Source organism: Lynx rufus, unplaced genomic scaffold, assembly GCF_022079265.1.
Source record: "Lynx rufus isolate CCGP_SWC_20201006 ecotype Redwood Valley unplaced genomic scaffold, mLynRuf1.p SCAF_53, whole genome shotgun sequence".
Taxonomy (NCBI): Eukaryota; Metazoa; Chordata; class Mammalia; order Carnivora; family Felidae; genus Lynx; species Lynx rufus.
The window spans coordinates 252,291-277,404 of record NW_025814871.1 but is presented as its reverse complement, the minus strand read 5'-3'; the positions used below and the strand labels follow the sequence as shown (position 1 = coordinate 277,404).

At 60.7% G+C, this 25,114-nt stretch overlaps 2 protein-coding genes across 4 annotated transcripts in view; both read left to right on the top strand.

Annotated features, from left to right (window-relative positions):
• Positions 1 to 20,168, top strand: part of DAZAP1 (DAZ associated protein 1) — a 24,855-nt gene extending 4,687 nt beyond the window's left edge. For 2 of the 3 annotated variants that reach the window (XM_047100874.1, XM_047100876.1), the window contains exons 2-12: positions 3,134 to 3,174; positions 3,798 to 3,964; positions 4,270 to 4,335; positions 6,206 to 6,316; positions 7,549 to 7,597; positions 10,676 to 10,758; positions 13,607 to 13,760; positions 15,387 to 15,416; positions 15,544 to 15,684; positions 17,019 to 17,195; positions 19,217 to 20,168. In XM_047100874.1, the coding sequence (XP_046956830.1) occupies positions 3,134 to 3,174; positions 3,798 to 3,964; positions 4,270 to 4,335; positions 6,206 to 6,316; positions 7,549 to 7,597; positions 10,676 to 10,758; positions 13,607 to 13,760; positions 15,387 to 15,416; positions 15,544 to 15,684; positions 17,019 to 17,195; positions 19,217 to 19,389 (1,192 nt within the window). In that variant the 3' untranslated portion in view covers positions 19,390 to 20,168. The remainder of the gene's footprint in view (positions 1 to 3,133; positions 3,175 to 3,797; positions 3,965 to 4,269; positions 4,336 to 6,205; positions 6,317 to 7,548; positions 7,598 to 10,675; positions 10,759 to 13,606; positions 13,761 to 15,386; positions 15,417 to 15,543; positions 15,685 to 17,018; positions 17,196 to 19,216) is intronic. The other variant, XM_047100875.1, reaches the window with a different exon arrangement.
• Positions 3,572 to 25,114, top strand: RPS15 (ribosomal protein S15). Its single transcript, XM_047100880.1, has 7 exons — positions 3,572 to 3,575; positions 6,859 to 6,864; positions 14,510 to 14,515; positions 23,664 to 23,676; positions 24,038 to 24,123; positions 24,635 to 24,869; positions 24,966 to 25,114. Exons 4-7 carry the CDS (start codon positions 23,674 to 23,676, stop codon positions 25,077 to 25,079), a joined length of 438 nt encoding a protein of 145 aa, XP_046956836.1. The 5' UTR covers positions 3,572 to 3,575; positions 6,859 to 6,864; positions 14,510 to 14,515; positions 23,664 to 23,673; the 3' UTR covers positions 25,080 to 25,114.

The window sequence follows — 25,114 nt, the reverse complement described above, 5'->3', positions numbered from 1 at the left end:
CTGGGCCAGGGGAAGCTGCCGAAGATTTACTTTCTGGCAGAAACAGCACGCGGCTGCCCTAAAGTACACAGAGCTGGAGCTGGGCCGTGCTCCAGAGCAGGGTTCGGTCTCAGCGGGTGGGCAAGGGGGAGAGTCCACCAGGGCCTGGTGCCCGGGTTACCCTTGCAGAGCCCCTTCCGAGAGGAGGTCGGCAGGAGGGCATGGACGGCCTCTCCCTGGCTCTCTGGGTGGTGGTATTGCCCATTCCCCCTCAAGAACCTGACTCTCGGTCACCTGGGAGAGCCAGGAGGTCCCCTTGGCCGTCTGCGGGGTTCAGGGGCTGTGGGGGGCCCCTGACTTTCCGCTTCTGCTGAGTAATGACTCTCGTGCGCTTAAGAGCAGGGAAGGGCTGGAGGGGGAACCACACAGTCAGCCGTCCGCTTCGTCTGCAGGGTCCCGTGTGTGAGCACCCGTTGACACCTGAGAGCCACACGCTGCCAGGCGAGCGTGTCTAGGCCGCCCCGGGATGGCTGCTGGGGTGAACGGTCTCACACTCGGCGCCAGGCGTGCATGCACATCCGTGTCGACCGGTCAGGGTTTTGCTGCCCGGGCAGCAGTGGAGCCGTGCCTGGCCGGGCCCGGCTGGGCCTGCTAAACGCACTGTGGTCTCTGAGGCTCAGACGTTGGGGCTTTGTGCTGGGGCTCTGGAGGGGCCCTACGCAGGACCTTCCGGAACCTGTTGGCACCTTCTGTCTGCGGACCAGGGAAAGTATGCCCTCGGAGCAGGAGGAGAGGAAGTAGAAAGTCCGAGAGCAGCTAGCGCTGAAGCCTGGAGCTCTCTTCCCCGAGTGAGCAGCTGTGCCTGTCGGGGCAGGTCCCCCAGAGCCTGCAGCCGGGAGACCTGGAGTCCTGTTGTTTCCTCAGCGAGGGACATCTCTCGGAGCTTATGGTTTTATAGACCTTGAGCTTCAGAACATTGCAAAATGGTCACCAAGGTCCCTAGATGCTCTTTCCCAGCCAGACTCCCCAGGCTTACATCTTGCCCCATTTGTGCGTCCCCTCCCATACTCCGCGTCCGTCTTTTGTGAAGTATTGGGGAGTGAGCAGAGCCCTGTGTCCCTTTGTGAACGGGAATATTCTCTGAAATCGGCACAGCACGATAAAACGAGAGCACAGCGTTGATGCCTTTTTACCATCCAGTCCACAGGGCAGTCTAGGGTGTCAGTTGTGTGGGTGATGGTGTTTCTGGTCTTTTCTCCTTAACGTCTGATTTTGAAATTTAAATAAGGGCTGGAACCGAGACTGGTCAGACGAGTTCCTTCCTTCCTTCCTAGGCCTGCTGCTGGTGAAGGATTGGGTTGCTTGGAAGGATACCTGCTTATGACCTTGCCGTTTTGGCTGGAGGCGCACTAGCTAGAGGCTGGTGTGTGGTTCAGAAAGTTGGGTTTGGTTTTGTTGTGTTGAGGAATGCTCGAGGTCTCTTTTTCCTGCATGAATTTGCGTTTTCACAGCAAACCCTTGTTCGCTACTGTGTGGAAGGGGTGGGCCGGCACGTGGCTCCGAGGCGGCTCCTCCTCCGGGGTGCCAGCCGGCCTGGGGGCCTGCAGCCACTCATCGGCTGGGCACCGGGCCCCGCGAGGGCGGGCCGTCCTGAGTCCCGGCTTGCTCTGGGCAGTGCCCTGGGCCTCTGGGGAGGCCTCCCTCCCCTGGGAGCGTTTGGAGGTGGGAAGGAGCCTGGCCTGGCTCTGAGGGTGCTAGGAGACACGGACTTAATGAGGCCTGAATGGAGGCCTCCCCCTGCTGCTTGATCAGCACGTTCCCTGAAACTTGCCCCTTACGGAGCTGCCTCGGCCAGATGTGCCTGCCCGGTGCCCCCCTCCCTGGACCGTGGCGGCCGGCTTGCGGGCATTTTGAGGCTGGCACTGGGTACCTGTCTGGTGGTGGGAATGGTTTCTCACGCACCGTGCGTGAGTTGCCTGTTCTCAGAGAACAGGCCACGGTAGGAACGAGCCCAGGGCGGGCACGCGGGGGTTTGTCCTGGGGTGCAGGATGGGGCACCCTGTCTGGCAGCCCTTCTTGGTTGCTCGGGAGTGCATTTGTCTTCAAGTCGCGCTCAGCTGCAGACGCCGGGACCGCGGAGCCCCGCGTCCCAGATGCGGACTGAGCCTTGGCCACCCGCTGGCATCTGCAGACCAATCAGGTGGCATCCAGGTCCCACTCTGAGGGTGACAGCGGTCATGCCCCCTTTTCCTGGGGGACGCCAGCAGCACAGAGCCGCCACCGCTGCAGTTGAAGCCCCTCCTCTGCCGAACCCGCTGTCTGGGTTCGTGGGGGGCCCGAGCAGTGCCTGAAGGGGCCTGTGGGTCTTGGAGATACGTGTGAGCTCTGCCCCAGTAGGGGCTGGAGTAGCTGTAGCACGCTGGCCTGTCCTGGGACGTGCCCCAGTGCCTCAGTTTCCAGGCCTGGCCAGCCCGGGGGCATTGGGAACAGTGGACACCACCCTATGGCCTGTTGGCGTTCTAGACCCCGCTAGAGGTGGGGTGTGCAGAAGAGGCAGGTAGGTGATAGTGCGCTTCCTCTTGAAGGTTCCAGCCTGGGCTGCCTTGGGGCGGGAAGTATGGGCCAGGGTTTCAGTACTGAGTGATCTGTGGGTCGTTGCTCACGACCATGTGGAAAATACCTGAGGCTTTAACCTAGAGCCCCCACCCCTGCTGCCGCTCTGGTTAGTTGAGTGTGCTTTCAGACCCGACTTCTAACTCCACAGTATCTGCAAGAGCAGTGGGGAAGTGTGCCCCGTAACCGCACCCCGGATCCTCTGCGGTTTGGGGGCTCCTGTTGGTGCATTTTGCAAGGTCTCGTTTTCTCACCGGTTTGGTCAGTGACGGTGTGTGGCTCTGGATGTGTCGTCTTTGCTGATGCGTCGTGAGCCTCGCTCCCCGTCGTCTTGGTAGGTCTTGATGTCGTCTTTCCTGTCTACAGCTGGCAAGGCCGGGCGGTGGCCACGGTGGACACACGTCGTTGCCACGATCGCACGGCACATGTAGGCACGTCTCCACCAGCTTCTCGTGGATTGCCATCTGAGGAGGGGGCAGGTGGCTGACGTGTTTGAGGCAAGGACTATCTTGACCCTAAACGTGTTCTTGTTGAATTGCAGGAAGCTCTTCGTGGGCGGTCTTGACTGGAGCACCACCCAAGGTAGGTGGTGGGGACCGCCTGTATGCCAGGCACCGTGCCTCCCCTTGGTCGTGAACGCGTGTGAATTTGTGTCTCGCTACTGCTTTTGGGGGGCAAGGGTTTCTTTCCTTCTTGGTTAGCTTACTGTCTTGAATTCTGGGGAGGAGGGTCGCCGGACCGGGAGTCGTCCTGGAGTCCTGGCAGAGGTAGGGGAGGGACGTGGAGGGCAGGAGACGAGTGTGGAGGTCTGCAGGCTTGCTGGCGCGGTCGCCGAGCTCAGGCCCCGTGCAGGGCCCTGAGCAGCTTGTGGTAGTCGACGTTCCCGGTGGCCGCCTGGCTCCCCTCACACTTCACTTTTGAGATTGCCTTTGGCCACTGCCGTTGTCAGTCGCACCCCCGCTAATTCACGCAGAGACGTGTGCGTCCGTGTCTAGGATCCCCAGTCCTTCCCCAGGGGCCTCCTGCCCTTTCCGTCTTCAACCACCCCCGTCCACTGATGTGCCAGTTTAAAAGTTGCTGGTTGCGCTTCCCAGGTCAGCCGAAGGGCCAGGAGCACGTGTGCGTGTGTGCTTACACACCTGCTGCGATACCGTGCTTAACGCTCTGGTGTGTGTGTCTGTGTTTTTGTCCCAATCTCTGAGCAGAGACTCTACGCAGCTACTTTTCCCAATATGGAGAAGTTGTAGACTGTGTGATCATGAAAGATAAAACCACCAACCAGTCTCGAGGCTTTGGGTTTGTCAAATTTAAAGACCCAAACTGTGTGGGGACGGTGCTGGCCAGCAGACCACACACACTGGACGGCCGAAACGTAAGTGTCCTTCCTCAGTCTACCACCCGCATCCCCCCCCCCCCCCCCCCGCCCCGCCCCGCCCCGGCCCTGCTGTGTGTGGCCCCTTCAGCTGCGTCTGCCGCTGGGCTTGAGAGGTGCTCACGCCAAGGGGTGTCGTAGCGGGGTTGACCTAAGGGGTTGCAGCTCCGGGCTGAGGCTGTATGACGGAGCAGGTTGTGGACTTGGGGTGAATTGACGGGGGCACGTGCTTGCTGGCCGTGCCGGCACCTTTTCTGGAGGAAGCAGCTTCGTGCTCACGATGGGCTCGTTTGAAACTTCTACAGATCGACCCAAAGCCATGCACACCTCGGGGGATGCAGCCGGAGAGGACACGGCCGAAGGAAGCATGGGTAAGGGGCCGGGCTGGGCGAGGTGGCCTCTCGGGGTGTCGTGTGCGTTTGTGGCCACAGTCGGAAGGAAATGCGCACCTCTGATCTGGTGTCTTCGCTCCTTACGACTGAGAGCAACAGAGGCCCGGTTCGGTGTCCGAGCAGCCGAGGGTTGCTCGGATCCATCCAATGGCGCACGTTGTTCATCTCATAGCCGAGAGAAGCGCTCTTCCTGGTCTGTCTTAACGGGAGGAAAAAGACTGCTCGCACCCGTTTGTGACCCGGAACGGTCCGTTTTCTCCTCACTGGTGGTGGCTCCGCGCCTGCCCCAGGGGGGGACCCCGTGTCAGAGCGCCCTCTGCACCTGCCCCCCACCCCCTCTGCTTGCCGGCCGTGCCTGCCCAGGTGCTGCGGCTCAGGGGCAAGGGGCCATTTGCCCGCGTCCAAGAGCCTGCTTGCCGTTTGTTTGAACAACTGAGTCAGGGTCCACCAGTGTGGCGGCTCCTCAGGGATTCTCTGAGCGGCGTGTGGCCCTTGGTGCTTGGCCAACTGGAGCAGACCCGTTCTCCGTCCACTGTCACCCGTACCTCCCCTTCCACCACCCAGCAGGTCTCAGAAGACTGTCATCCAGGAAGCCTTTGTCCTAGCATAGAGGCCTGGCCAGAGCCGGGCCGGAGGCAGAGGGCACATATCTGATCAGCATGTCTGGGCCAGGGCCCGAGAACCTGAATTTCTAGCAGAGTCCAACTGCTGCTTGTAGACAAGGGCTCCAGACCCTTGAAACAGTTTTTATTTTCCCAATTTCCTATCAGGAAACTTTCCAGGAACTTTACAGAAAGATCGGAAGAGTAGTACGTCAGATGTATCTGTTCGCTTCGTCAATTGTTAATGTTTTCCTGAAGTTGCCTGTGTTTCTGTCTCATCTCTGTATCTCCCGCTCCTAAGTTCTGGAGCGTGCAGCTCCTGTAAGCACGTCCTCCCACAGAATACCCACCCCCACAGCTGAAGCGGCAGCCGTGGTGCCCAGGGCCACCTGTGTCCAGACGGTGCGCTCGTGGCTCTGGGCTTCTTCCACAGGTGGCAGTCATACCTCTTCTCTTCAGACTGGAACCGAGGCCGCCACGTTCACATTCCGTTTGGTTACTCGTGTTCTTTACTAAGACGGAACGGTCATGTAGGGTAACCGCATTTTGATGGCATTTGACCCCTGTGTGGACCTGTGAGACCTCGCCCACCCCCAGAGTTCAGTCGTGTTGTCCAGAGCGGCTAGGACGACGTAGTCTGGGAGCCCCGTGGCCAGGAAGGATGAGGGGCATGTGAGGAGTGCGGTGGGGAGGCAGCCCCCTAGGAGTAGGGGCTGAGGTCTGGTCCTCCACCTGGAGTCCAGCGCTTCCCTCCCAGGCGTGAGGCCGTCTGCAGAGAGGGAGGGATCGCTGGGGTCAGTTGAGGCAAGTGGCTTCTCAGTTACTGCAACTTCCCATGGTCCTCTCCGGTCACCCACTAAAAACCTGGAAAGCTGTTTTCATCATCGCGGCCACCTTGCCCTCCTGAGGTCTTGCTTTTCAGATCGTAGAGCTTTACGCTTTACAGCCGTTGTCGTTCGGGATAATTACGCACGGGACCCACCACACGCTCCGTGCACACGCATTGGAAATGCAGTGGTGCCCGTGCTGCCGGGTCCCTGTCACCTTGGGACTCCCTGGGAAAATGGGAAAAGTTACAATGGCTTGCCAATTGTGATTCTCTTTGGATTTAGTGGGGTTTTGGACTGTTTGGGTCTGGCTTTTCGCTGGTTCCTAAAACCAATGCCGAGTGTAGCTCACGTACGCACTGTAGAGAGGGTTGTGAGGGTTCCCTGCACGGACTAACCATTTTTTCCCTTTTGAAACAGCAGAAAGGACCCAGGAGCGATAACAGTAAATCAAATAAGATATTTGTCGGTGGGATCCCTCACAATTGCGGTGAGACAGAGCTCAGGGAATACTTCAAGAAATTCGGAGTGGTGAGTTGTTCTGGGCCGGAGCACGGCAGGGCGGGGCGGGAGTGGTGGAGCCGAGTGTCCACAGAGGTTAAGCCTGGCAGCTGTCTCCTCGGGGCCTGTGTCTTCCCCAGAGCGGGCCCGAGCCCAGGAGAGGGGATGTGCGGCTTTTCCAGGCGCACAGTCGCTCGCCAGGCCGACCTCCCGAAAGGCCCTTCCGGTCAGCTGGAGGTGCCACAGTGTAGGGTGCTAGGATAGTGTTGGGGAGAAGCAGGGGTTGGTCTGGCGGTGGGAGCCAGACTTCTGTGTCTCATCACGGGAGGAATGTTCTAGCTCAGGTCCTCAGAGCAGCCGTGCAGACCCTGCCATCTGGGAGGGCCCCGGCTCGGGCCCTGTGCTGCCCTGCTCCGGCGGCTCGCGCGTCCTGTGGGCCGCCGGGCACTCATACCCTGACCAGGTGTCGTGAGAGATTCTTGAACCTGTCACCTGCTCGGTTTTTCCTCAGTGACAGCAGACCTTCTCCCCAGGCCGGTTCTGTTCCTGGAAGAGGCTGAAATCCATTAGAGTCTTCCTGGGGGGTTAGCATCACTTGTGCTCGGTTCTAGTAGGGCAGGCAGAAGAGGAGATGGGCAGCATGCAGGCTCGTGGGGGGAGGAGGAGGAGGGGCGTCCCAGTCACCCGAAGCAAAGGCGTGGGGTCACCCCGGACCCCGACGGGCCGCACACCCTGTTGGTGGGCAGTCGCCTTGCCCTCCCTACTGCCTGTTTGTCGGGGGGGCACCTGAGTGTGCCAAGGGCCCGGGCCCCGAACGAAGGGCGCCAGAGCCTGTGGCGTCGTGCGCTCAGGGAGAGAAGAGATGCCGTCCTGGTGGACGTCTGTCAGCGAGGGCTGAGCTGAGCTGACCGGGACACGGGCCCTTCCATCCTGGCGCCTGAGCCTTTGGGCTTGTCTGTGAAGGGAAAGGCGCGCTGTGGTCCTCACCCCCCCGCCCCCCAGCTGGAGTGCGGGGCCGGGTCCCTGGTGTCCCGGTGGCTCTGCGTGAGCACTTGGGGCAGAGGTGGCCTGTGCTTCCCTGTCTCGGGTCCCATGAGTCTCGTGCGTCAAAGCCCGTAAGGCCGGCCTCGGGGCCTCTGGACTTGCCCGGGGAGCGTCCGCACGCAGCCCCGAGCTGCCGCTGCCTCGGGAGTTCCGTGGTAGCCAGATGTGCTGGTGGCCGCCCGTGGCACCCGGATTCTCGAACACCGTCTCTCTTGCAGGTCACAGAAGTGGTCATGATCTACGACGCAGAGAAACAGAGGCCTCGAGGTAAAAGAGATGGAGTTTGTCCTTGACCTTCCCCTTCAGATGGCAAACTATCTCACGATGAGGTGGTGGTGGTAGCGAGCATTGCCTCAGAGAAGGATGATTTGGAGACATGATTAAAACGTAGGCCCTTCCTGTGCAGCCCCAGCCTGTCTGCTTCCCGAGGTCAGACGTCCCAGGGTTTTTTTTGGCTCGTTCTTTTGAAGTTTTTACAACTTGACATGAATTTTAACACGGTTTCTGTTTTTAAATGTGTACAGAAAGATCGGTGCTTTTTTTCAAATGGTGCGCTCGTCACTCAGGGCCGCGTCCTGCTCGGAGTCCCCCCGCCACCCCCGCCCCGCCCCGCCCCGGCAGGCCCTCATTCCATGGCGTCAGGCTAGGTCTGCCCCAGCTCGGCTTGAACGTGACTTGACTTTACTCATCCCATGCTTTTTTTTGTTGTTTTTCTTGTTTCCTGTTCCCCTAAGACTGGGGCAGCGGGAGGAGGGTGAGGAGCTGCCTCAATGCATCCCCATGAGGTTCCTGGGGCTGGGACAGCGGGCACCCCAGTTTCTGTGCCCCCCCCTTTTCCCTTTTTTTCTTTCTTTTTTTTTTTCCCCCTTTTTTCTTCTTTTTTTTTTTTTTTTTTTTTTTTTCTTGTGGCTGCTGCTGTCTGCCCGCCCGTATGATTTGGTTCATCCACCGCTTTTGGACCGGCTGTGTGAGCTGCCCTGCCAGTCTGGGCGCCGTGCAGCCCGCGCCCCAGCCCCCGTCGGAGGCCCCCCTAGCGCACTGAGCCGGCGCCGCCGCAGCATGCGCCCGCCATGCTGGAGAATAGTTTGCCATTTGAACTTCCTTCCTTCTCTTCCTCCATGATAAGTGACGTATCCTCACTTCATGTCGATTAAGCTGTTAAGTCTTAGCTTAATTTTAACGTAGACATACATGCTTAGTGACGTACTTAAGTGTCTCATAGTAAAGTACAGTAACGTTAAGTAAGTTGTTTTTCCTTTTCTCTCTGTGAATTGTTTGTGATTAACGATATCTCTTTAGATTTCTCTTCTCCAGGTGCTAAATTATATCACACAGGTACAGGCCAGTCCCGCAGTCAGAGGAGGGAACGGGCTTTGCTCCAGTGGGGTGTAAACGAAGTTTCAGTGTGTTTCTGTCCGCTTCCTCAGTGGTGATGTCGCCTCTTGACAGACAGATGCAGACGCCCCGCCCCGGGGCTCCTTACCCAAGACTCACCGCCTCTTGCGCTATAACGGACCACGCCAGCCCTGTGGTTGCAGACACTCCTGCACTTTGGGAAAATGTTAATTTTTAAACCTGCTGTTCATCACCCATGTTGTGTTCCACTATTTGCCTCGGGTCTTGTGAAACTTCAGGACGTGGAATCCTGAGGGCTGCTCTTAGATTCCTACCCCTGGTCAGTCCCCTGAGGCCTGGCCCTGGGCCCAGGGAGCACACTGAGCTGCCGTGGGCTGGGGGTGCAGGCAGGAGGAGGTGGTGGGGAGAGCGCTTCGGGCTTGGCCTTGGGACCCACGTTCCCGTGGAGGCTCACGCTGCCCTCCTCCGCATCAGGCTCTGAGTCCCTGCGAGCACCCAGACCAGCACAGGGCAGCACAGGGCGGGAGCGACCGCAGGAGCCCCCAGTGGGCTGGGCGGGGGCGCCCCAGAGAGCCCATCCCGCTTTCTCCTCTTCCTAGGTCTTTTCCAAGGCTCTGCCTCCTTCCTCCCTCTCTGCTCATTTAAGACACTATCCCTGTCCGTGTCCGGGGGATTCTGCATGTGTCTCACCAGGGACAGCGAGACTCTGACCTTGCCCCCCACCCCACCCCCCACCCCCCGGTCCCGGCCGCTGCCTCTGCTCGCCTCACACCTTCCTCTCCGGCGTCTCCCCGCTCCAGCTTCTAGCTCCCCCTGTTTGTCTTTCGTCCTCGTCCCGCTGCCGCGATTCCGCTCCTTCTCGCACGCCGTGTGCAGATTCTTGTGTGAGTGTGTGCATAGTCACGCTCGGGCACACGCGTGTGCAGACACAGAAGCCTCCCGAATCCTGGGTGTCCCTCTCTTCCGGCCTCATCCAAGTTTCTGAGCTGTCTCCCCCCCCCCCCCCCCCCCCCCCCCCTGCACAGGCCCGACCCAGGCTCTTCCCATCGGCCCCGCCCCCGCCCCACGCCCCTCTTCTGCCCGGTCCGGGCTGCCAGCCCTTCCCCTCAGCTGCCTTTTGTTCTCCGGGGTCTTTGGCGGCTCTGTGCCGCACGCGTCCTTTTGTGCTCAGAGCAGACGGGCCCCGGGGGAGACAGTGCAGTCGACTGAGGACCAGACGTGCCACGTTAGCCGGGCGGTCACACTCACCCAGACCAACCAAACTTCGTTTATACTGCCACTTTCTTGTGTTTGGGAAACGCTAAATTTTTTTCCCGTTAAAATTCTCTCTTTGATGACACGGTGCCTCTCGCTCTTGCTGCTGACAGCAGAGTTTGACCTGCTGGAACCCGTTGTGGCCTGTATCTTTGTGTATTTTACTTAAGTAGACACGTACAGATAGACACCTGTATACATACGTATGTTACTTCGAGAGGACTCCTTGGGCTTACCCAACAGCGTTGGATAAGCTTAGCGAGGCACTAACTGTGTAGAGACCGTACTTCTGTTTAACGCGCTAGAACGATATATGGCTGCTGTCAGCACTAGTTGCAAAGCAAATTGCAAGCCGAGGGGGAGAATCCCGGGTTTCAGAAAAGCAGACGCGCACCCACGGCACACACCCCCCCCCCCGACGGAGGCGGAGCTCTCGGCCCGCTCCCCTGCCCCGGGGGAGCACGGCGGCCCCCTCCGCCGCGCGCTCTGGCTCCGGCCCGGCGCCCGCCGTCTTACCGCTCGGGCTGCCGCGCTCCGCGACGCCCCCCCCCCCCCCCCCCCCCCCGTGGCTCCCCCTGTGTTTCCACACGGAGCCCCGCCTGCGTCACCGCAGCCGCACACACTCGGCTTCCTGAAACCCTGGGGCGACCCCTCGGCCCGGCCCTGATACTGTTCATCACCCTGTTTTGTGTCACAACGCCCTGCTACCTTGATTCACTCTTCGTCGTTGGCTAGGTTTTGGATTTATTACTTTCGAGGACGAACAATCAGTGGACCAGGCTGTCAACATGCATTTTCACGACATCATGGGCAAAAAAGTGTGTAGTTGTAGTTTTATTTTACCTTAAGACCAAACCAAGTCTTAGGCAACTTAGGGATTTCACTGGAAACACAGATTCCTTAACGGTAAAGGGGGCTGGGTCAGTCAGTGTTGGGGGGGGGGGGGCAGGGGGGGTCTGCCAAAGCTGGGGGCCCATCCTGCCCGAGGGGCTCTGCTCCCGGCACCCCTCGCTCTGGATCCCCCTGGGACCGGTGGGCGGGGTGGGCCCCGGCCGAGGGGCTCGGGCGGGGGCGGGGGGGGGGGGGGGGCTTGTGGGCTGGCCTCCAGTGAAATCGCAGGTTGTCTCAGGCTTGGTTTCCGTGACCACTCCTTCAGATGTCTGTCCCGCATTCCGATTGTCTCAGCCGCCCCGTAACGTGGGGGGCGGCGAACCCTTGAAAACCGATTCCGTGTGAAACTGAAAGAGACGTAAACATCCTGAAGGATTGGTTTTTTTTAATTGGGTCACTTACTGTGAAACTCCGGCCCCAAGCACATGCTCTCGGTAGTACTTACCTCCGTGCAGTCAAGTGACCTCTGGTTGTCCCGTCTTCATACTGTGTTGCTGCCGCGGACGCGGGCGGCTCGGAGCTGTGGTGGGGGGGGCTCGCTCAAATAAATCGCTGGTAGAAATTCTGCAGCGTGGGGTCCCTTAGCGTTAGCAGAGGCTTTGCAGGACTCCCGTCTCGGGCCTTTCAGAACCTGCTCTGTGCAGCCCGGCGGGCCACGTGGGTGCCACGAAGCCGGCACTTCCTCGTTCCCTCCGCCACCAAGCCCGGGCCTGGTGACGGGGCCGTGGCTTTTTTTGTCAGTTAAGATAGCGTGCGGGCAATGAGGCACCACGGGGTCCTGCCCCTCCTGCCCCTCCTGCCCCCCCCCCCCCCCCCCGCCCCAGCCCCACAGCCCGCTCCCCGGAAGTTGATAAGCACGGCCGCGCGCGCGGCTGTGTGCATCCAAAGGAGGCTAGTGCAGGTGTTGTCGCAGGCTTAATTCCGTCTGAACTTGAGCGAGCACACACAAGTCTCGCTCCGACGTCCCTTGAAGCTTTTAGTTCAGAATTTGCATGCAGATCTCAAGGACGCATGCCAGTTACAAACACAAGTGCAAAGGAGTCCGCGTTCAATACTTGAAGGTACCGTGACATTTAAAACTTGGACGGAGCCTGGGCCTGCTCTAGGGGCAGAAAGGCCGATAAGCGCACGGATCTGCTCCCGTCTCCAGGCGGCCGTCCCCGCCCCGGTTTTGTAGGACGCATCGGTGTCTGAGTCTGGTCTGCACGGAGCACAGAGCGGAGACTGAGGTGGCTTCTCGGTGTGGGGCTCAACTTGTACAGTAAGGTGCACACGGGCGGGAGCCCCCAGCCTCGCCCTGTCCCCACGGCCCGACCTTCACTGGCGGGCTGGCTCCTTAGTGGGGGTCCCTCCAGAAAGGCCTGGGGTCCCCCTCCAGTTAGAAGCAATAGGGTGAGTGACTGCACCCACGTTCCCACAGGAGGACGGCAGACGTTGTTTTTAAACAAAAATTACAAGGGCTTCTTCGCTTTGTCAGCAGGAACCAAATTCCCTTAAGGAGGGTGCGTGAAGACTCGTTAGTTGGAGTTCTTCGAAAGGGTCCCTTGGTCCTGCTGTCACATCGCCTTGAGCTACCGGGGATTTTGTTCCTCTCCGTGGCGTGTCCTTGGGGCCCCAGGAAGGTGGCGTCTTTGTGCCTCTGTCCCAGTCCCTGTGTGTTAGACAGGAAGGGGTCTTAGGGCGCCACTGATGGAACTTTGAATACATACGCTTATTAGCTCATCAGACGATGAGACTCTAAGGAGGACTCCAAGTGGCTTTATTGTCTCTCCTCATTAAAACTTGTCATAAAAAAAAAAAAAAAAATTTCAAGGTTCTCAACTGCCGAGGCAGCCCTATAATTGGGGGACAGAGGCTGCGGAAGGGAGGGAGCTGTGTGGTGGCCACAGCGCCTAGTGCAGGTAGGACACTAAGGTAGGGCACCTCTGGGTCCCCGTCCCCCCCCCCCCCCCACTGCTGTGGCTCCTGACAACACCCGACAGAGGAAGGGTCCTGGGCTGCTGACCTAACACAGTATGAAGATTGCTTACTGATTCAAATGTCCATTTTATTGCATGTTCGTTTACTTTTTTTGTTAGATGTAATGTAAGATTCTCTTTATCACATCCATTCCCTCTGACATTATTTTGAGTTAATTGAGATTCTTTAAGCGTTAGCCTGGGGAAGGTAAGTCCTTATCTTCCATTAGACATTTTAAATAAAAAACCTAAGGAAACCAACTGTGTTTCTCAGGTATGAGCTCACGGCACAGGGCAGGGCGGGTGGGCTCCGGAGAGGCCTCGTGCGTGTGGGCCCGGCTGCTCCCCGACGTGCTCCGTAGCGGCGGGCTCCTGCCACGCCGGGGCCCTTGGGAGGCCCGGGGAGAGGGCTGTGACTGTTCGGGCGGTCCTGATCTCTGTGTCCCTGGGATGAGGAGGCCACCAAAGGAGAAAGCTGTCATTTTACCTTCACTGAAAGACCCCTTGTTACCCAGAACTCTTGAGGGTTCTTGGCCTTCATTCGGTGCCCCGCAGCGGGTGGGGCTTAACACGTCTTACGTTGCATCTGTTGTACCTGAGAAACATGTTTTAAGCAAAAAAAAAAAAAAAAAGAAAAAAAAGAAAAAAAATTTAATTTTTAAAAAAAAGAGAATACTGGCCTAAGGTTTATAGTTAAGTTTTAGTTTTAAGTCATAATAAGATGCTAAGTGTAGTCATAAGTTATCAAGGGTGTGTCTGAAGGGAAGGGGGTCTGGGACCCTCGGCATCTCCCTAAACCACAGCTCCATTTGTCTAGGTGGAAGTTAAACGGGCCGAGCCGCGCGACAGCAAAAGCCAAGCGCCGGGACAGCCAGGTGCCAGCCAGTGGGGCAGCCGGGTCGTGCCCAGTGCTGCTAATGGCTGGGCAGGCCAGCCCCCACCCACGTGGCAGCAAGGATACGGCCCACAAGGTGAGGCCCCAGCACCCAGAACCGGCCGGGCCCCCGGGTGGCCGCCTCAGGGGTTTCTGCTCGGGGGGCCGGGGTCCCAAGCCCGCGGGGTGGTGGGTCCACGAAGGCACAGGTGGTACTCCCTGCTCATCCGGCCCCAGGGTCTCCTGCCCAGCAGGTTGGCGTGCGGGCTCCACGCTGGTCCCCCCGATAGCACGCGCACCCCTAGAGGGGCACCTTCTGGTCGGCACGCAGACCGGAAAGGGGCCAGGTTCCAGGTCGTCACCTGGTCCGTGTGGAGGATGGTGGTGTGTCTGGGCCGTAGCCGAGTCCCCATCTGTGGTTGGGGCAGATGCGTCTCAACCGTAGTTGGCAGAGGGCAGTGAGCATCTTTACTCCAAGTACCGTGCTCTGGAGGAGGGCCTCCCAGGCCTGAGGGAGCAGTTCGATGCCTCGTGCTGACACCTTTGCTGTCCCCGGGGTCTGTGGCAGTGCCTTGGGGGTAGGGGGATGGGCAGAAGGACCTGGTGGATTTGAGAGTCCATCACTGTCACCATCACCCCCTCTAGTGGGCCTGGCCTGGCCCTCTCGGGGGCCCAGATAAGATAAGATGCTCTTAGGGAGACTGGGACTTTTGCCCCAGAGTCCTGTTTCCTTCACCCTCTCGGTCTGCTCCTGCTCCTTGGGCTGTCAGATCCTCGTGATGGGTCAGCAGAGTGGTTAAGGACGGCTTGGCAGAAGGATTGGGGTGCCTAGGGGCTCCAGGACAGGATCTGGTAGCCTCTATCCCCTTTAGTGTCCAAGGAGGGGCAGAAGGAGGTCAGGTGGGGCTCTCTGCATCCAGAGGGCACCTGGCGCACCCTCTTTGGGCTCACAGAGTCGTCTTTTTTTTTTTATTAAAAAAAATTTTTTTTTCAACGTTTATTTATTTTTGGGACAGAGAGAGACAGAGCATGAACGGGGGAGGGGCAGAGAGAGAGGGAGACACAGAATCGGAAACAGGCTCCAGGCTCTGAGCCATCAGCCCAGAGCCCGACGCGGGACTCGAACTCACGGACCGCGAGATCGTGACCTGGCTGAAGTCGGACGCTTAACCGACTGCACCACCCAGGCGCCCCTCAGAGTCGTCTTTTAAAAAATTCTTTATTGCAAAAGAACACACAGCCCTAGAAAACCAGTTATCCCGCGTGCCCACTAGCTCGGCTGGTGGCCGGCCCCGAGCCCCCACCGCCCAGCCTGAGGTCCCACCTGTGCCTCCCAGCCCCTGATCTGTGGGTGTTCCTCCCACCCTTTCTGGTGGGTTCTGTGGAAGGGCCGGGGCCACCTGACCCAACGGGCTTCTCTTGGGAGCCCCTCCCCCACCCCCGGCCCCCATCCCATAGAAGCAGGACGCGAGCGGCAGCTCTTTCCCCACACCCAGGTGCTGGAGAAGCTCTGGGGGTCACGCCTGTGCTCCCGGTCTGCCACGGGCTCCTCTGACGCCTTCCTCGGGGCTGGGACATCCCGCCCTGGTGCCCGCAGTGCAACAGGACGCCAGGCCCCTCGGGTGCGTTTCCAGAAGGGCTTCTCACCGGCACAGCCAGTGCTGTCGGGGAGAGCGGGGCTCAGCTGACGGGCACCAACCACCCTCTCTGTTTTCCTGTTTAGGAATGTGGGTACCAGCCGGACAGGCAATCGGTAAGTCCTCATCATGGGCAACTGAGAAGGAACAGGGTCTGAAATGGGGCGGCCCCGCGGCGGGCCAGGGCGGCCCGGAGCCTCGTGTGCCACGCCCTTGCCCTCACCTCTGTGTCCTGTGTTACAGGTGGCTATGGACCGCCCCCTGCGGGAAGAGGAGCCCCCCCACCACCGCCACCGTTCACCTCTTACATTGTGTCCACCCCTCCCGGAGGCTTCCCCCCTCCTCAGGGCTTCCCACAGGGCTACGGTGCCCCTCCACAGTTCAGTAAGTCCTGTGGGCCCCAGGAGGGGGGCTGGGGTGCCGCGTGTCCACGCCCCTCTGCTCGGAGGGCCGTGTGGATGACACCTGTGTTGTCCAAGATGAGTGTGCCACGTCACTGGGGCGGGCCCTGCGAGCGGTCGCGGCACGGGGCCTTTGGACCTGGCCTTGTAACTTGTAACAAAGCAGCAAAAGGCTAGAGGGCATACGAGCTGGAGTGAGTCTCAGTTCTCCTCTGTTCTGCTTTGTGCCCGGGCGGCTGGCGGGCCTGCAAGGTTCAGTGCTCGTCCCTGGTAGGAAGGGGTGTGGCCAGGGTGCCTGGGTGGCTCAGTCGGTTGAGCATGTGACTCTCGTCCCGTCTGCCCCTCTCCCCTGTTCGTGCATGTGTGCTGTCTCCCCACTTCTTTTTCTCTCGGGGGGGGGGGAAAGTGTTTAAAGGAAAAAAGAAAAGGGTGTGGCCACTCCTGGTGACTGGGTCTTCAGCAGGGAAGAGACCCTCACCTGATCGAGTGTGGCTGGCCACTGCTCTTGCCCTGCGGCCCACACAGACTGTCCCCCGGTCTTCCCGTTAAGACCTTGGGCGCCCACACGTGTTCTGCTTTTGGGATGCACCACAGGCTTGGGTCAGTCACATTTTTTGGGCTCCACGGCTGCCCGTGGCCCAGACCACGTCAGATTTTCTTTTTCTTTTTAATGTTTATTTATTTTTGAGAGAGAGAGAGAGAGAGAGAGAGAGAGAAAGCAGGGGAGGGGCAGAGAGAAGGGGAGACACAGAATCCGAGGCAGGCTCTAGACTCTGAGCTGTCCGCAGAGAGCCCGATGTGGGGCTTGAATTCACGAACCGTGAGATCATAATCTGAGCCTAAGTCGGACGCTTAACTGACTGAGCCACCTAGGTGCCCCAGATTTTTATTTCTAACAAGAACACAGGTGGATAGAAACCGGTTTTCTGGAGCCCCCCAGGACAGAGTGTGGACAGGCGTGACCCCCGCCCTCGTGAAAGGCTCACTGTGATTCTTTTTGTCTTCTCAGAGCACAGATTGTGCTTTGTTAGGCAACTGGTTTTGGTTTTTTCAAGAGTATTTCAGTGCAGTTACTCCCTGTGGAGTTCCTGTCTGACACTCGCTGTCAGAGGTGCGGTGACAGGCTGCCCCAGGCCCACCCGGGCACCCCAGCCTTCCAGACCACCGCTAGTCCGCATGCCGCCTTCTCCCAGCCGGGGCACATCCCCAGGACCTGGCCACTTGGTGCGTCTCGGAGGGAAATGGCGCGGGCAGCTCCCGTAGGCTGGGCCGCGGTCGTGCACTGTGTGTGTGTCTTCCTCTCCTGTTTGCCCGCAGGCTTTGGCTACGGGCCCCCGCCTCCACCGCCGGATCAGTTTGCCCCGCCTGGGGTCCCTCCTCCACCTGCTACTCCAGGGGCAGCACCTCTGGCCTTCCCACCGCCTCCGTCTCAGGCCGCCCCCGACATGAGCAAGCCCCCGACGGCCCAGCCAGACTTCCCCTACAGCCAGTACGGTGAGTGGCTGTAACTCTCGCCCGCTCTGGAGACCTGCGTTCGAGGCCTGGGGCCGGGGATCTGGCCCCGCCACCTTCCGCCTCCCTCCCTGCCAGCGTCTGTGACGGAGGCCCGCTCTGCTGGGGCTTGTCGGAGAGCGTCCGGCAAAACGAAAAGAAGGATTTTGGTTTCCTGGGGTTTTGCTAGGGAGCTGTCTGAGAAACGCATCGCGTGAGCGGCAGGCGTCCCAGGGCCTGTGGGTTGGGGAGCCTGCGGCTGTGACCGGGCCCCCAGGAGGATGGTGTGCGCACGGGCTCAGTGGGGCGCCCCCAGCAGGCACTGTTCCTTGGTGGTCTCGTTTTCCAAGTGCAGCGTGCAGGGAGGGCACCTGTTGGCCACGTGGGCTCGTGGCTCTGGTCTGTGGCGGGCGCTGGCGAGGGCGTCACCATGCTTCACCGGAGGGGCTGGTCGTGGACTGGGTGCCTCTGAGCCCGGGGTCTACGAGGTGGTGGCCCGTGGCCTGCGTGGGAGGGGCTCGTGAGGACGGGGTTGGGCCCCGTGTCCTGGGTAGAGCAGGCCTCCATCCTGGGGCCTCCTGCCACCTCTGCGGGGCCACGCGGGCGGGCTGCCTGTCTTCTGGGGCTTCGGGGGCTCCTGGGGCTCCTGTGGGAGCCATGGCTTCGGCCCACGTCTCCTCGCCTGGGGCTCTCCTACTGCCACGTGGTTGTTCACACTGCGTTTCGCCCAAGACTTCAGTGTCTGTGTGTGAGGCCGTTCTTGCCCTCGATTGCCGTTCTCGGCCGGCTGCTCCCAGTAGCCCGGCATCGCAGCAGCTTGGCCCCTTGGCGCCGTGCCACGCCACGGTCCCTGAGTGCGTGGGTTGTCACCCCACCCCCCACCCCAGCAGAACACGTGTCCGGCGCACGAGCAGCCCCGGGCGGGGGTGTGCTGACCGCCAGCGTGGCCCCGCCCCGCCCCTCTGCCGAGGCTGCCCTGGGGTAGTCACCCTGGTCTCGTCTCTTGCCAGGCCTGGCTACCTATTCTCAAGACCCGTCAGGCTTCGGGCCCATACTTTGTTTACACTCTTATGGTCAGGCTGAGCAGTGATGTGGCCTAGGTAGGTGGCACCTTCTCATCCACGGTCCCCACTCTGCCTGTACCGGGCAGCGGGCACGGCCTCCTCTGCCGTCCTGGGCGGGGGTGGACCTGGCGGTGCCCTCTGGGACGGGGCCCTTGCCGGGGCGAGGATCTCAACTGGCCACAGCCCCGTGGGCCCTAGAGCTCTGCCTCTGCGGGCAGCAGGCGTCGGCGCCCCATGTGCACCCTCTACTGGGGATCCGGGGGCCTTGGGGCACGCCTTCACCCCAGGTGTGCGGGCTGGTGCCGGTCCCCTTTCCAGAGTGCCTCCCACGCATTCTGAGGTCAGCTGCAGGCTCTAGGCCCTGTTCCGAGGAGGGCCCTGGCCCGCCCGGGGCAGGCTCTGTAGGCACGGTGCCCAGAGTCACTTACGCTTGGCGTTGGGTTGGGCACACAGTCTTTCCTCACACCCGTCGGTCTTAGGGAAGATCCCAGGTGGGGTCAGCTCTGCAGAGAGGACTGTCTCGGGTCTGGGGGTCACCCTGGAGGGAGGGGCCTGGGCTAGGCTTGCATTTCTTAATCGCTGGGAATTGTGCCTGAGCTCCCTGCCTGCACCCCTCCCCCCCCCCCCCCCACCCGGGTGCATCACACTGAAGATTAAACTTTTTAGAAACCCTCGGTCTACTGAGCCGGGCCGGGTCCTCTTAACATTTCCGAGCTCAAAGGTCTCCAGTGGCCAGGGCCCAACCCCAGGTCCTCGGGACTGGGTGGGGAGGCGAGGCCGAGGTCGGATGGGACAGGCTGTGGGGTCCTCCGGGTCTCTGAGCTGCTTTTCCTTCTGCACAGAGACCGTGGTCAGGGCCCTGCGGGGGGTCGGGACAGGCTCTGCGGGCACAGACCACTCCCTGGCCGTTAGGGCGAGAGCTGCCATCCCGCCGCAGCTCACCGGGCTCCTTCCCTGCAGGTTACGGACAGGACTTGGCCGGCTTCGGACAGGGCTTCTCAGATCCCAGCCAGCAGCCCCCCTCGTATGGGGGCCCCTCAGTGCCGGGCTCGGGGGGCCCCCCCGCCGGCGGAAGTGGCTTTGGACGGGGTCAGAACCACAACGTGCAAGGATTCCACCCGTACCGACGCTAGCTGGCCGGCGCCGTGTGGACGTCAGGGCGGCCGAGACCCAGGATTTAAAACTTGTGAACTCGTGACAATCACAAACTTGGCAGAAAAATAGCGGCTCACCGTTGGGGGGAGGGGGGCGAGAGGCTTTTGGAGGCGGCTGTGGGTGTCTGGACTGAAGTTTTTAAACATATTTCTTTCTCTAACCCATCAGCACAATAAAAAAAAGTCACTGGTTCAACAACAGGGTTTAAAAAAAATGTCTTCAGCTTTAATTCAAAACTTCAGGTTTCTTTTTCTTCCTTTTTTTTGAAATTATTTTCCTGAGCCTTTTGTTTTACCGTATATTGTAAACTTTTATGTTAAAGAAAAAATATACATTTACAAATTGTGAGATTTTTAAGAGAAATTTTCTACGATGTATACTGGCTTATTTTTTAATTTAAAGCAGGGTTTCCGTCGGCACTGGTGGCAGTGAGGGGCGTTTCAGTGCCTCACTCCTGGCTTTGAGGGTCGGGGCTTGTTGGTCCAGAAACTCTGGGAGCTTACAGAAGAAGTCTACTGAGCGTGTTTTGTTTTTTGTTTCTTCCTTGCTTTTGTCGACTGACCTGCCTGGCGGCGCCCGCAGGTGCGCCGTGGGGGCCGCGCCCGCCCAGCCTCTGCCGGCGCCGCCCCGCGTCCGCCCCGGCAGCAAGGACAAGGAGGCCTTGTCAGCCGCTCTCCCCGCGCACGTGGTTTCAGGGCGTCCCCACCGACCAGTTTGACCCTGGTTTGAATAAAGAGAAGTGCGTTTGGATTAGAAACCCACGTTGTGTGCTTTTATTCCCTCCTTGCTGTCGGCTGTGCGTCCCTTCTGTGTCCAGGAGGAGCCCGTCCCTGCGGGAGACCTGTGCCGGCCCTCCCCACCTCCCGGGGCTCAGGAGCCAGGCCCCACCTGCTCGAGTGGGGAGCCGGGGACCTGGTGCGAGCTGCCGGCCCAGGCTCCCGGGGCTCAGCGGCCACCCGCCGAATGCCAAGGGAAAGGTGCTCGGACGGATCCGGGTGGGTGGGGGCCATCCCGTGGCCGGGGCGGGAGGCAGCGTGATGGCCCCGGCTCCTAGAGCTCAAGGACCGACGGTGGAGGTGAGGGAGGAGGGAGGCCTGAGCCAGGAGGTGGGGAGGGCTGAGCTCTGGCCAGCGTCCCACGGCGGCCACCAGGTGTCTGCCAGGCCTTTCCAGCCCTGGGTATTTGGACCTTTCTGTCCCTTTTCTTGACTGCTCCTTCCCCAGTGAGAAGGGGCTGACGCTCAGCGAAGGCCCTGTGTGCAGCCCCAACGGGAGGGGGAGTCCGTTCGCCTGCGCACAGGGCTTCCTGCTCTGGGCCCCACTTCCTGTGGGAGTGGGGAGGGGCTCCTGGGTCTGGGGGAGGCTGGCCCTGGGGATCCGCTATGAACCAAATGGGTCAGTCCTCCCCTGTTCTGATGTGGGGGGTGTCTAAGGGCCCCTGTGACAGATCACCACCCACCTAGGGCTTAAAGCCGCTCACAAATCGCCTTTGACAGTTCTGGGCCCCAGGGATCCCCGTCTCCCACCTTTCCCGGCTTCCAGAGGCCCCTCTTCCATTCTCACGGCCAGCAGTGCGGGGTCCGCCCGTCTCTGTCCCCTTCTCATGAGGACCTCGTGTGGACGCTGGGTACCCAGGGTCACCCCCGCCTCAGGCCTTGCTAAGGTCCCCTCTGTTGCGTGAGGTGACAGATCCCTGGTCCCAGAACCAGGTCTGGGGGCTTTGGAGGCCGTCATTCTCTCATTCTAAAGACCACGATGAAGATTTTAAAACGTAAAAAGAACGGATTGATCCAAAATGCACGGGGTGCCACCACAGTGTGTGGGGCTGGAGATGAAGTGCTGAAGGAAACAGCCAGTAGCCCTCGTCCCCGCCCACAGCCCGCTCGCGATCTGCGGCAGGGAGGGTGGCTCAGCTCAAAGGCGAAGAGAAGCCCTCAAAACGCCCCTGCGGGGCCGCACCTGCCCGCCCCCGCCAGAGTCTTCTCCCTGCCCTCAGGAGGTGCCGCCACGGCCGGTTTACAGACGAGCAGGACTGGGCCTTCCATCCACACCGCGTGCCATCGCGACGTTAAACATGAGCTCCTTTCACTTGTGAAATTCTCTGTAAAATTAGGGTTCCCTGGTGAGAGGCCGTCGTGCAAACGACGCACGGATTTCCAGCTGGCCAGGAGCTCCTGGGACCCCCACCTTGCTCTGCTGGGCACAGGCGAGCCCCCTTCACACCCTGAAGGACACAGCCCGTAGCCCTCAAACACCGTGCTTGTGCTGCGTCGCAGACGTGGGGGGGGACATCCCCTTCTTTGGGAGGGTTTAATTGGCTCTACCCACAGGATCGTAGAGATGGTTGAGGGGGCCCGGCTTCTTTCCAGACTTCTGTTCCCCCCAGGCCAGCCCCGGCTCCCCACAAAGCCACTGGTCTAAGCCAGACCCCACCCAGCAATCCAGCTTGAGGCCAGGAAGGGGCTGAAGCCTCAGTCGCGGCCGTGGGCACCGTAGAGTCAGCTGGGTGGTGGGGCGGTGGTGGCAGCACCCACCTCCTTCCTACCGCAGGGTCTTTGCACACTGGCTCCCTCTTCCCAGAACTCACCCTCCGGCCAGTGGTCTCTCCCATCCCCTGGTGTTCAGTGTGGTGCTCGGTTTACCCCTGCCATTTCGCTTTTGCTCCGTGCTGTGTGCCTTGTTTTGTTCTTACGGTTCTCTGTTCATGCTTTTGCGTTAAATGAGTATTTCCTAAGGTAGCGTTTTATCTTTTAATGATTTTTTTGTCATATTTTTTGAGTTCTTTTCTTTGAGGCTGTTCTAGAGCTTACCATGGTTTTTTTTTTTTTTTTAATTTGTTTACGTTTATTCATTTTTGAAAGATAGAGACAGAGCACAAGCAGGGGAGGGGCGGAGAGAGGGGGACACAGAATCCAAAGTAGGCGCCGGGCTCCGAGCTGTCAGCACCAGAGCCCGATGGCGGGGCTCGAACTCCCGAACCGTGAGATCATGACCTGAGCCGAAGTCGGACGCTCAACCGACTGACCCCTCAGGCGCCCCATTTTTTTTTTTTTTAATGTTTATTTTGAGACGGAGCGAGAGCTCATGAGTGGGGGAGGTGCAGAGAGAGGGAGAGACAGAATCCCAAGCAGGCTCTGCGCTGTCAGCACAGAGCCCGGCACAGGGCTGCAACTCCGGAATCAGGAGATCATGACCTGAGCCGAAATCAGGAGTCGGACGCTTAACCTACTGAGCCACCCAGGCGCCAGGTTGTTTCCTTATTGTGGCAAAATGCGCATTAAGACTTGCCATTGTAACCATCTCTTAAGTGCACAGCTCGGTGACATCAAGCACACTCAACAATGTCCTGCACCCGCCCCCACCACCCGTCTCCAGAACTTTCCATCTCCCCAGACTGAGACTCTGTCCCCATGAAACACGGACTCCCCGCCCCCCTGCCCCACACCTGGCTCCCACCGTCTACTCTCTGTCTCTGTGGACGGGACTCCTCTAGGGACCCCCTGTGAGTGGGGTCACGCAGGACGTGTCCTTCTGTGTCTGGCTTCTCTCACTGCACACAGTGTCCTGCGGGTCCGTCCACGTGGTGGCGGGTGGCAGACGTCCTTCCTTCCTAAGGCTGGATCCTACTCCGGCGTGTGGATGGACCACATCGTGTTTACCCTTCATCCGCGGATGCATACTTGGGCTGTAGTGGGTCATGCTGCTGTGGACATGTAAGTCTCCCTGCTCTCAGTTATTGGGGTGTGCACCCAGAAGTGGGACAGGACTATGTAGCTCTAATTCCTTGTCCCTTCTTCTCTGTCATCGTTATACACGTCACGTGCACAGACGTTACAGAAACCTAGTAGTGCATCGCTACGGTTGCTACTGTACCTGAGGCCCTCCGTTAAAGGCGGCGGGTCCCCATCAGGGCCGCCTTATCGGGGCACCTGTGCGGAGCCAGCGCCCCGCCCCTCCCGGCTGTCCGCCGCCCGCACTAGGACGCCAGCTCCGGCGGAGCGCTGGGCCCGAACCCACGGGGAGCCCCTGCTGCTCGCAGGCGCGCGAGGTTCCGAGAGAGGCGGCGATGTGTCCGAGGCCCCAGCCGCAGCGTCTCCTTAGCGGGCGCCGCCTGCGCTCGGCCCTCCCGCCAGCAGAGGGCGCGCTCATCAGCCGAGAAAGCGGAAGCGCGTCCGAGCTGTCGGGCGCGGGGCGGGGCTCACGGGCGACCTCGTGATAATCGCGCAGGCGCGGAGGGGCGGTCCTTTCCGAAGCGCTGACAAGATGGTGAGTGCTGCGGGTTGGCGCGGCTGTTCCCGACTCATCCGGCGTCATCCGCGGTCTGGCCGCGCCGTGAAGGCCGGAGTCAGGCCGCCCTGCTGCGGCAGCCATCTCTTGAGCCTCCGGGGCCGCCGCCTATCGGGGTGCGGGGCGGGCCGCGCTGGTGTCGGGATGGCGCGGGGCGGGGAAGGCCCGCGCAGGCCGACGTGTCCTGGCCGAGCCCCAGCGACCCGGGGCCGCCCGCGCTCCCCGGGGACGGGCCGGAGGCCATGTGTCCCCGCGGGCCCCCGTGGGCGCCCGAGGGCGGCCGCGGGGGTGGGAGGCGAGTCTGCGGCCGCCCTCTGACCCGCGCCCCGGGCCCGCGCAGGCGGAAGTGGAACAGAAGAAGAAGCGCACTTTCCGCAAGTTCACCTACCGCGGCGTGGACCTGGACCAGCTGCTGGACATGTCCTAGTAAGGGGGCCGGGCGGGGCCGGGGCGCTGTTTGGACGCAGCGACGTTTGGGTCGCACCTAATTGCTGGTGTCCCCTCGTGACACTGTTTACACCCGCCGAAAACGCGGGAAGCTAGAACGGGCTGGGGTTTGGCACGTGGCCGGAAGCTCCTAGGCAGGGTGGCGGGGGTCTGGCTTGGGTGCGGGGACACGGGCTTCTCGGGTTCCCCGCAGCCTTCCTGAGCGTGAGCTTGGGTCAGCGGGACCGTGAGGGGCCGCCCCCCCCCCCACCTTCCGGGGACACAGGTCGGCAGAGGCCTAGTTGGCTGGAGGTGCAGCAGTTTGCCCACGAGGTGCCGGCCACGTAGCCGCCTGCCTCAGTTTCCCCATCTGCAGCTCGCAGCTCTTGACCTTGGGGGCTTCTCCCCAGATCTGGGGCGGTGCGGGGCAGCAGCGACGTTCGCGGCTGGACCCTGGGGACTGTCGCGGCCCAGCCGCTCACGCCATCGCGCCCTGCCCCCCGCCCCCCAGCGAGCAGCTGATGCAGCTGTACAGCGCCCGGCAGCGGCGGAGGCTGAACCGGGGTCTGCGCCGGAAGCAGCACTCGCTGCTGAAGCGCCTGCGTAAGGCCAAGAAGGAGGCCCCCCCGATGGAGAAGCCCGAGGTGGTGAAGACGCACCTGCGGGACATGATCATCCTGCCCGAGATGGTGGGCAGCATGGTGGGCGTCTACAACGGCAAGACCTTCAACCAGGTGGAAATCAAGGTACCCGTGGGGCGCGGCGGGGCGGGGCGCGGCGGGCAGCGGGGGGCGTGTCTGCTCAGGTCGCCTGACTCCTTGCCCTGCTCCTCCCCCCTGCAGCCTGAGATGATTGGCCACTACCTGGGCGAGTTCTCCATCACCTACAAGCCGGTGAAGCACGGCAGGCCCGGCATAGGGGCCACCCACTCGTCCCGCTTCATCCCCCTCAAGTAGCCCGTTCGGCCAATAAAGACGCAGCCTTTTCTGGT

Bases quoted from the DNA above. Each gene is read 5' to 3' on its own strand.
- RPS15 (XM_047100880.1), top strand. The intron at 24,124-24,634 runs GTAAGGGGGCCG...CCCGCCCCCCAG, and splicing joins CAGCTGCTGGACATGTCCTA to CGAGCAGCTGATGCAGCTGT. The intron at 24,870-24,965 runs GTACCCGTGGGG...TCCCCCCTGCAG, and splicing joins TCAACCAGGTGGAAATCAAG to CCTGAGATGATTGGCCACTA.